Source organism: Schizosaccharomyces pombe (genome assembly GCF_000002945.2).
Source record: "Schizosaccharomyces pombe strain 972h- genome assembly, chromosome: I".
NCBI classification, from domain to species: domain Eukaryota; kingdom Fungi; phylum Ascomycota; class Schizosaccharomycetes; order Schizosaccharomycetales; family Schizosaccharomycetaceae; genus Schizosaccharomyces; species Schizosaccharomyces pombe.
Genome location: NC_003424.3, coordinates 1,211,130 through 1,220,906, shown reverse-complemented (window position 1 = coordinate 1,220,906; position 9,777 = coordinate 1,211,130). Strand labels below are relative to the sequence as shown.

The window sequence follows — 9,777 nt, the reverse complement described above, 5'->3', positions numbered from 1 at the left end:
GTTAAGACTTGTATAAATTCGCTATTTTAGACCTCCAGTCAGTGCTCTTAATTCGCGACAGTACTTACTACATTGTGCGAACAAGATCAAAGGCAGAGCATCTATATCCATGGAAAACCCTCCATACCATGTATCTATTTCCAAATCGGAAGGTGAATATTTTGAAGCTTGATTGATTTTTTCATTTACTAATGAATACTCAGAAATTAAATATCGCCAAAAGTGCAAGGATTTAAAGGCTAGAATTCAGGAGATCCAAAAAGGAAATCAGGAGTTATTAAGCAAATATGAGGTTATTCGAAGAGCTGTCAAGCGTGGCCGATTAGAAAGAGCTATCTTAATGGAACAGTTGGAATTGCAAAGTGAAGCAAAATCTCGCGAATTTGGACAGCGCTCTGAGCCATCTCCTCCTGTAAGTGTTTTTATAGAGTGAATTTATTGTAATACTTGTACTAATCATATGTAGCCTCCTCCCGAAGGTATTAAAATCAAAATATCAACGAAAGGCGCTGGAAACCCGTCTGCCAAGAAGTTAAAGATATCTACAGAAGAAACATCTGATACAAACGTAGCATTAAACAACACGTCGGAAATATCTCATAAATCATCAAATAATTCCCAGCCTAAAGATGCATCCGTCAATGACACAGATGCAGACTTTGAGCAGCAAAATCAAGTTGTTCAATCAAAAGATGAAAAAATTACGAATACTGATCCAATACCTTCTCCTATTATTACAAATCTTAAAACAGAAAGCTCAAAATCATCTGGAGCTAAAAAAGCTACTTCTAATGCCAAAATTACAGACACAATGTTATTCAACCATTTTTCGTCTATTCAAAAACCAAAATTAAAGGCCGAAGGCTCTACCTTGAAGGGACAAGCTTTGAAGAAAACTCTTGAAGATACATGGAATAATTTGACCGAAGAAGAGAAGAAACCTTATCATGAAGGATTGCTTGCAGCGCGTGAGAAGGCCAGAGAAGCAAGACGTCGACGAAGTGCGCAAAATTCAGCAAAACTAGAGAAAGAGAAAGCTAAAGAAAAGCAAAAGGATAAAGATCAAGAACAAGACACTGTTAGTGATAAAAATCAGATAGATGAGATAGAAAAAGGGCAGAAGGAAGTAGATGAAGAACCTGTTTCTGAACCCACCACTTCGCCTATTTTACCTCCAAAAAATCAAGAGCCAATTCGTATGGGAGGATTCACCGTTGTTAATAGATCCTCTAATGCTTAAAAAGAGCTTTCTGATGCAGGCATCAGATCAATGAGGCAATGCTTAAACTTTGTGTCTCAATATTAAAGGTTGGATTAGAAACTAATAGTTTGTCCACAATATATTTTCCTCCTCCTTGCCATTTGCAAAACTTTTTCAAGGTTCCGTTTTCTCTTCACATTATTTACTACCATTTATTCTTTTTTTTTGACTTAAAGTCATAAGATTATCAAAGCAAAAATTTTGAAAGACAATTAAGCGAATGTGTGATTTGAAAGTGGAATTAAGGCAATTACCAGCTGGTTTGTGATTAAACAATGACAACACGAGTTCGATTAATAAGTGTTTAATTTTTTTTTCTTTTTTTTCCAACTTTTTTTTGAAATACTGATTTGGAAAAGAGATTCGTGGTAACGACGAATGATTGTATTTTTTATCAGGGAGAAACTTTTTGCGATTATTTGAATATTTCTCTTCATTCTTTGATAATCTTTAATGATAAACTGTTGTATTTTTTATATATTTCTAACCCCAAGTCCTTTCTTATTTGCTGATTTGGTGTTTATAGAAGCCATCACTGTACGCTTGTTACTATGTTTACATTCACCGGAGTCCAAAATGTAAACACCATGGGTATTGTTTATGTTTACACTCCCTTTTTCTCCAAACATATTAATGATTTTGTGAACAGTTGTGTTTTCGTATTTTAGTGAAATTGCATATTACAAAATATCAAAACAGAAAAAAGAAAAAGCCAATATTAAGCGTGTATATTTTGTGAAACGTGAATAAAAAGAGCAATGGATTTCAACAAAATTGGTGACGAAAATGTCGTTTTCCAAATCTTTAAATTGGAGATGCTAATAATGTCGGAATTTCCTAGCTTTATCGAAGAAAAAGATAAACTTTTATGTCTCAACGTCTTAGCAAATCTTCTAGGAGGAATATTTGAAAACGAGGATAAAATAATTCCCAATTATAAAGAAGCCGTCATAGCGGCTCTCTTTGAACGTTTATTGCTATCTTCAAATCAAAAAAGTACCAGTAAAAGCAACCAAATGATTAAATTGCTAAACAATTCGTTAGCACATAATAACGGTTTGCCATCTCAAAGATGCAACCACGATTCAAAATTGGTGTATATGTCGTTAGTACAAAATAATGGTTTACCTGGTCAAAGAAGCAATTACGTTTGCTGTCCCTTATGCATGGAGCAGCACTGTATCGAACTGCTGACTTATCAGTTATTTGCAAAATGGCGAAATTTCCCAAGGATTGATTTTTCACCTGTTCTGCAAGGCAATCGGGGACCGCGATTCTTCTATACTTGTTTTCTGTGCAACTCAACGTTTTTAGCATCAGCGTGATGATTACGACAAATTTCTGCTAAAAGATGGATACATGAATTGCATCCAAATATAAATGATGATGAAAACTACTTATATATATCTTAATACTATCGTTATCTTTCATAGGTTTCACTCCAAAACATGCCAAATAAAAATGTATGTACTCGTTAAGCCAAAACAAATTACAAACTACAAACATACTCCTTTTTCCTTCAATATTGATAACATCATAGGGAATATAGACAGCAATTTTCCGATTAATGGGAGATAAATATCAGCGTATCTTATATAAATAACAATAAAAACTTCAATGAAAGCATTAATTATAATAATAATCGATAATACACTGAATCATTACAACCATCTGAAAAGAATAACAACAAGGTACTATAATTTACTCAGTGGTCTTTGACTCAGTGGTGGGAGCAGTAGGCTCCTTCTCAGCAGGGGCAGTAGGAGTGCTAGAAGCTGGGGAAGCCGTACCTTCAGCTTGGTTTTTGGCATCAGCAAGCCTACGAGCTTCGTTGTGGATGCCAAGCAACTGGTTTTTACCATCTTCATAGGCATTTTGAACCTTTTGTCCGGCAGAAGTGCCAGCAGCAGTTTCAAGAGCTTTGTGGAAATATGTGCTAACCAAAGAAGAGGTGCGGTTCAATTTGTCAGAAATGGCAAATTTATTATCAACCTCATTGGCCTTTTCGGTGACATGATAACGTTCGTTAACAGAACGAACGCCAGACAAAGCAGACTCGAGGATCCCCTTGAATTTTGAAGAAACGCCATAGCTTTGGTCTAGTTGAATACTCTTTTCCAAAGTTACATCGCTCAAATGATATCCGCGACTTAAAAGTTCAGAGATTATAGCTGAACGAGGCTTGTCTTCTTGACGAGCGGCTTGATCGCCTCCAGCACCTCCTTGATCGGTAGTAGAAGCAGCACCACCATCTTCACTGGTGATTTGGATTTTGTTTTGTCCAAGGAGAGCATCTTGCAAAAGTAAGGCCGTCTTGGTGGCGCTAGGGCGTTCAAATTGGATTTTCGCGGTTTGGGTTTCTCCAGATTTCTCGGTAGAGATGTTGGACACTTTACCGCAGAAAGAAAAGAAGTCTGAGATTTGTTTCTCAGTAACTTCAGGAGAGATGTTCGTTACAATAACTTGGTTGCTCATTACTTTTGTTTCAACTGGTAATATGGAGATTCAAAGTACGTTGAGTGCCATGGAGGCTGCTTTTAAGTAGTGATCATCGATGACGACATCCTCCCAATTACGATTAGATTGAGCCCAACGAAAAAACCACAAAAATGCAAAATTTCCTGACATTTCTAACTTGCCCTTAGCCTATATCACGGAAAGTTGACTTTGTGCTGCTTTGTTAATGCCACTACTTCATACTTTAAATCTGATATTACATTAATGAACGTGTGTTTTCAAAAGATTGCAATTATCGCGATAAGTGAGCCTAAATCAAAATGAAGCTGAAAATAGATGACAATTATCTTTTTATCTGAATATCACGATACAATTTTTATTGGTCACTGTAAACTAAATAGGATAACACTTAGATACTTTGCTGTACTCATGATTTCTTGACTTGGTATACTAGTTGGCTTTGTTCGTTGCATGGCAAAGTGCATAAATTGTGGAAAAAATATCCATTAAATTGCTATTACGAAGTAATTTCCGCTTCTACTATGTTTCGATAAATTCATAAACTTAGGACCGACATTAATTTTCCCGATATCGGCATATCCGGACAGTGAAAACTGATGTTTCTAGAAAACCGAATTTGCTGGATCGCCTTTACGGTCTTTCTAAAGAATGCGAAAGAAATATATGAATAGATTACCTCGCTTGTTCCTTTTCTCATGTTAGTCATCCAAATTGTTTCTTATTGAATAATGAGCAAAATTATCAGGTATATTGAGAAGGCAAGAGAAATATAAATGTTAGACCTACAATAAGTAAAACAAAGATAAGTTAAAGGCTTTCCTTGCTTCAAAGCATTTTTTAATCTATTTTCTCGATCTTACTTCCTCAATGTACATAGGTTAACAATATTTATATTTTACATTTGGGCTTAAGCTGCGTATAGAGAAAATAAAATATCATAAATATCATAGGTATATTGCTACAAAAGATAGAAATGAAAACCTCTTTTACAAGTAACTGTGTTATATTTACGAATTGGTGATTTGAATAAACCGTTGTACTTGAAGTTGGCACCTCACCTCGGAGTTTGTTGGTGTTTTATATTGATTAACCTACAAAGACACTTAGTCTAGTAGAGATTGTGCTTTGAATTTGTAAAAGACAAGAATCACCTAACTAGCCGCTAACCTGGTAATGTAACTGTGAGCGGATTATATGGTTACATGTTTTCTCACTTCCACAAACTTCACAAACACAACGATGGCGTCGAAAGGTGCTTATAAACGGGTATGGATTTATAATTTTAAGCTTCTTCTAATTATTTTAGTTAATGAAAGAATATCTAGCTCTTCAGAAAAACCCTGTTGAGCTTGTTGACGCTAAACCTGCAACTGAAAACATTTTGGAATGGCATTATATTATCACTGGCCCTCCGGACACTCCATATGAAGGAGGACAATATCATGGTATGTTTCTTTTAAATTTCCTTCTGTAATCAATATGTGCATGAACTTTTGGCTGTTGCCATCCTTTGCTAACTTTGCGTACAGGGACATTGATTTTTCCTCCCGATTATCCTTTTAAGCCACCTGCAATTCGCATGATTACTCCAAGCGGACGTTTCCAAACGAATACCAGACTTTGTCTTTCTTTTTCTGACTTCCATCCAAAATCCTGGAATCCCTCATGGATGGTTTCTACTATTCTGGTGGGACTCGTTTCTTTCATGACTTCTGATGAGATTACCACTGGAGGTATTGTAACTTCGGAGTCTACCAGGAGAACTTACGCAAAGGATACGAAGAGATTTAACATTATGGATAATCCTAAATTCTTAATAATGTTCCCCGAGTTAATTGACAAAAATAGGGAAGACATTGCCAAAGCAGCTGCTGAAGCGGCCCTAATCGAACCCCAACAAATTCACTCCACTCCTGTATCTTCCAATGAATGCAAGAAGAATGAACCGTTTAATTCAAAGCAAAGCTGGGTTAAAAGTCGCTGGAGCATAGCAGTTTTGGTGTTTTTTGCCCTTGCTTTAGCTCGTTTTTTTGGAGCTGATTCTTAAGATGTTATGCTTTGTATTTATTTTATTAACTTATGAAAGCGTTTTTGCATTTGATCCTCCGATAAAGAGATTAATGCCAAATAGCGCTTTGCCGTCCTTATATGTTTATTTTTTTTCTTTCGTTGCCTGTTGCCCCTTCATCTCTGCATCACATGTCGCGCTTCAATTAAAACTAAATGGAAGTTAATCTTTGTTCTAGTTTCTTTTTATAGACAATTGTCTCTTAGCAATTGCTTGATTTTTAGCTTACTAAACTACATTTTTTTAAATGTCGTCAAATGTTATTAAAGCTTCGACATTTCGGTAGAAAATAAAATTAAATTTTAGTTACTCAATTCATTATTTGTGATTTTCTTCAATCACTATCCAACTCGTTGCATATCCAGCGGCCACAATATAGGCCCAGCCTGGTAATTGAAGAGTTTTTGCATCATAAACATCTCTTTTATCATCATTCGAGGCATTTCCATGCTCATTCCAACCGTATATTAAAACACTTCCTTTCTTTGTCCTTAAAATATTGTGCTCAGTTCCACTGGCGATTTGGACGATATCACTTGCTTTTGTATGGGCCTTCTGAGCACGATCACAACGACCAAAAGCATAGACACAGCCTTCAGTACTTAATAGACTCAAGGTAGACCAGTTTGCTGATATAGAGCAGATGGAAGAAGACAATTCACTGTTATTTGCTTGCCAAGCATCACATTCTGCTGCTACATTCCACTTCTCCCCTCCTAAAACAATTACATGTCCTGTTTCTTGCAATACTGCACTGAACTGTACACCACATACAACAGCTTGAGCATGTTCAATACGCCCGAGAAATGAAACCTTGTTAACTGTTTTCATAACTACCGGTCCAAGTTGTCCTTTGCGGCCATCTCCACAACCATACAAGTTCCCTTCATTTGTAACACAAATCCAGTGTCTTAATCCAGCCGAGATATCAATAATGAACTCTTTATCGTCAAGGTAAGGAATGTCAATTTCCCTCAAACCTTGACTATTACTGCGATTCCCTTGACCCAATTCACCGGAAAGTCCTTCACCACATGAACAAACACGTCTTCGATCAGCATGTACTATAACGCTGAATTCCCAACCACAAGTCAGGAAAACCCAACGCTCATGACTAACACGGGTGAATATCCGTAAATAGTCTGGACTTAGGGGATTGTAAAGAGGTTCTTTCACTTCATATCCACATTGTCCCTTGCGATTATCACCACAAGCCCATAGTTGAGAATCCTCATCTAACAATAGGGTGTGGTTTCCACCACATGAGATTTTTTCAATTGCACGGTCAAATGGCACTATCTGTGGGCTGTAAACATCCTCATCATTGTTCAAACCAAGTTGGAAGTTACCATTTGAACCTAAAGATAGCAGCATAGAAATATTAGTTGTGGGTTTCTAAAGTGGTGGCACAATGGAGGTTTGTAAAATTTCATCTTCAGTACGATTAGTTTTTAATTTTTAGAATAATGTGAAATACATTATTTGGAAATTCCTATCATTTCGATTTATATTTGTGGTAACGATTTTCTCTTAAAAAAATTTTCGCCAGCGCTTAAAAATTTGTTAGCAACCTAATTTTTCTCTCCTCCACGTACCACCAACTTTGGAGCAAACATCAGGGGACAGCCAATATGAAGTACGTTTTAGTATCTGGAGGTGTTATTAGTGGTATTGGAAAAGGTGTAATTGCCTCTTCCACTGGATTACTGCTAAAAACCCTAGGATTGAAAGTTACTAGCATCAAGATTGACCCTTACATGAATATTGATGCTGGCACTATGTCTCCCCTTGAACATGGGGAAGTTTTTGTTTTGAATGATGGCGGTGAAGTCGATTTGGATCTTGGAAACTATGAGCGCTATCTTAATGTTACATTAACCCATGATAACAATATTACAACTGGAAAAGTGTATTCTAATGTCATTCAGAAGGAACGTCGCGGTGATTATCTTGGAAAAACAGTGCAAATTGTTCCTCATGTTACGAATGAAATTCAAGACTGGGTGGAGCGTGTTGCTCGAATTCCAGTTGATCAAAGTGGTGAAGAACCAGATGTTTGTATTGTTGAACTCGGTGGTACGGTTGGCGATATCGAGTCTGCTGCTTTTGTGGAGGCCATGCGTCAATTTCAATTTCGTGTGGGTCATGAAAACTTTGTATCAATCCATGTTTCTCTTGTCCCTGTAATTAATGGCGAGCAGAAAACTAAGCCTACTCAACAAGCAATTCGTGATTTGCGTAGCTTGGGCATTACTCCAGACTTGATTGCTTGCCGCTGTAAACAACCTCTTGAGAAATCTGTGATTGATAAAATTTCTCTTTTCTGTCATGTTGGTCCCGAACAGGTGCTAGCTGTGCATGATGTCTCTAGTACATATCACGTTCCTCAACTGCTTGAAGACAAGCTATTGGAATATTTGAAAATTCGTTTCGCACTGGATAAGATAAGTGTATCTCGCGAACTCGCTCTCGCAGGCGAGAATATGTGGAGCTCGTGGAAACATTTAACACAGGGATACGATCATCTTTTCAAGAAGGTCACCATCGTCCTCGTAGGAAAATACACTCATCTTCAAGATTCCTATATATCAGTCATCAAAGCATTGGAGCACTCTGCTATGCGCTGTGGTCGTAAACTTGACCTCCAATGGGTAGAAGCTTCTCATTTGGAAGCTAGTACAAATACTAGTGACCCACTTAGTTACCATAAGGCATGGCATTTAGTCTGTTCTGCCAATGGTATCCTAGTGCCTGGCGGATTCGGCTCTCGCGGTGTCGAAGGGATGATTGCCGCAGCCAAGTGGGCTCGTGAAAATAATACACCCTACTTGGGCATTTGCCTTGGTATGCAAGTTGCCGTTATTGAATTCGCGAGAAGTGTTTGTGGAATTGAAGGTATGTTTTTTGATGCTTTTATTGGACTCCATTTTAAATTTTTAACTGCCTTCTATTATTTTTGGGATCTATAGATTCCATGCACTTACTAGAGGTTTTTGTCATTTTCCGTTGACTCTAACTGTAGACAAGTGCTACATGAATAGTTAAACAGTTATTATTAATTGGAGCATATTTTTTATTTTGCTTCTTTCAAAAGATTTTTAACTAACATTTCTAGGTGCATTTTCTGAAGAATTCGATAAGGAATGCGAAAACAATGTTGTTGTTTATATGCCTGAGATTGATAAGGATAAACTGGGTGGAACTATGCGTTTGGGATTGAGACCTACCTTTTTCCAACCCAATTCCGAATGGAGTAAACTTCGTAAACTTCATAAGATGGTTGATGAAGTTTTGGAAAGACATCGTCATAGATATGAAATAAATCCTGCGTTTGTAAGCCGTTTGGAACAAGGTGGAATTTCTTTCATCGGAAAAGATGAACGTGGTGAGCGTATGGAAATTATTGAGAAACGTGACCATCCTTACTTTGTTGGCGTACAATACCATCCTGAATATTTATCTAAGCCACTTAAGCCCTCCCCACCGATTTTTGGATTGGTTGCGGCCAGTGCTGGCTTGTTGGATGAATTTATTCAGTCTGGTGAGGAAGTCGAATGGAGCAACTTTTCTCATTTTAACGCTGAATCTGCCTTAGCTGACATGAATGACTCTGTTGAAGTTACTGAAGAAGCCACTGTCGTCACCATCAGTTAGAAGTAGGTTATATGGGATTCCGGGAATTAGGAAATAATGTGTGTTTGTTGGTGTGTTTTTCTTTATCTATAGGAAAAATTGGGTTCTGGGGTGTTGACACTATTTATCAATTGTTGTTCTGCTCAAAAGCTTTCTTTTGATGTATCCAGTAATTTTGCAACTGAACCGTTAGTCTAATTAAGCTTAACGTTATAGAGACTATCTAGAGATATGAAATGACTCTCAGAACTTCTGAGCCATTTTTACGGTTATTATATTGTAGACATTTAGAGTAATGCGTTTTGAATGCTCATTACGTGTGAGTTAATCACAGAGG

General features: G+C 37.1%; 6 protein-coding genes and 3 long non-coding RNA genes across 9 annotated transcripts; 6 read left to right on the top strand and 3 right to left on the bottom strand.

Moving 5' to 3' along the window:
• Positions 1 to 54: 54 nt before the first annotated feature.
• On the top strand, positions 55 to 1,240 carry nht1 (Ino80 complex HMG box subunit Nht1; the record flags this gene model as incomplete). The annotated part of the gene is made up of 3 exons (NM_001018656.3): positions 55 to 152; positions 204 to 412; positions 467 to 1,240. The coding sequence occupies exons 1-3, from the start codon at positions 110 to 112 to the stop codon at positions 1,238 to 1,240; spliced, it is 1,026 nt and encodes a 341-aa protein (NP_593259.1). The 5' UTR covers positions 55 to 109.
• On the bottom strand, positions 836 to 1,655 carry SPOM_SPNCRNA.554. Its single transcript, NR_150923.1, has one exon. It is a non-coding gene; the product is annotated as a non-coding RNA (long non-coding RNA).
• Positions 1,656 to 2,019: 364 nt separating this feature from the next.
• On the top strand, positions 2,020 to 2,586 carry mug94 (the record flags this gene model as incomplete). Its single annotated transcript, NM_001018655.1, has 1 exon — positions 2,020 to 2,586. The coding sequence occupies one exon, from the start codon at positions 2,020 to 2,022 to the stop codon at positions 2,584 to 2,586; it is 567 nt and encodes a 188-aa protein (NP_593258.1).
• A 92-nt stretch (positions 2,587 to 2,678) lies between these two features.
• vip1 (RNA-binding protein Vip1) lies at positions 2,679 to 3,768 on the bottom strand. The gene has a single exon (NM_001018654.3). It carries the CDS (start codon positions 3,734 to 3,736, stop codon positions 2,963 to 2,965), a length of 774 nt encoding a protein of 257 aa, NP_593257.1. The 5' UTR covers positions 3,737 to 3,768; the 3' UTR covers positions 2,679 to 2,962.
• SPOM_SPNCRNA.2538 lies at positions 3,290 to 3,540 on the top strand. The gene has a single exon (NR_191906.1). It is a non-coding gene; the product is annotated as a non-coding RNA (long non-coding RNA).
• Positions 3,769 to 4,786: 1,018 nt separating the features above from the next.
• Positions 4,787 to 7,196, bottom strand: ats1 (RCC domain-containing protein Ats1). The gene has a single exon (NM_001356003.2). The coding sequence runs from the start codon at positions 7,179 to 7,181 to the stop codon at positions 6,126 to 6,128; it is 1,056 nt and encodes a 351-aa protein (NP_001342701.1). The 5' UTR covers positions 7,182 to 7,196; the 3' UTR covers positions 4,787 to 6,125.
• On the top strand, positions 4,959 to 6,119 carry ubc6 (ubiquitin conjugating enzyme Ubc6). The gene is made up of 3 exons (NM_001018653.3): positions 4,959 to 5,005; positions 5,046 to 5,184; positions 5,269 to 6,119. Exons 1-3 carry the CDS (start codon positions 4,979 to 4,981, stop codon positions 5,784 to 5,786), a joined length of 684 nt encoding a protein of 227 aa, NP_593256.1. The 5' UTR covers positions 4,959 to 4,978; the 3' UTR covers positions 5,787 to 6,119.
• Positions 6,241 to 7,243, top strand: SPOM_SPNCRNA.2537. The gene has a single exon (NR_191905.1). It is a non-coding gene; the product is annotated as a non-coding RNA (long non-coding RNA).
• Positions 7,244 to 7,396: 153 nt separating this feature from the next.
• On the top strand, positions 7,397 to 9,712 carry cts1 (CTP synthase Cts1). The gene is made up of 2 exons (NM_001018651.3): positions 7,397 to 8,702; positions 8,923 to 9,712. The coding sequence occupies exons 1-2, from the start codon at positions 7,439 to 7,441 to the stop codon at positions 9,459 to 9,461; spliced, it is 1,803 nt and encodes a 600-aa protein (NP_593254.1). The 5' UTR covers positions 7,397 to 7,438; the 3' UTR covers positions 9,462 to 9,712.
• The last annotated feature ends 65 nt before the right edge of the window (positions 9,713 to 9,777 follow it).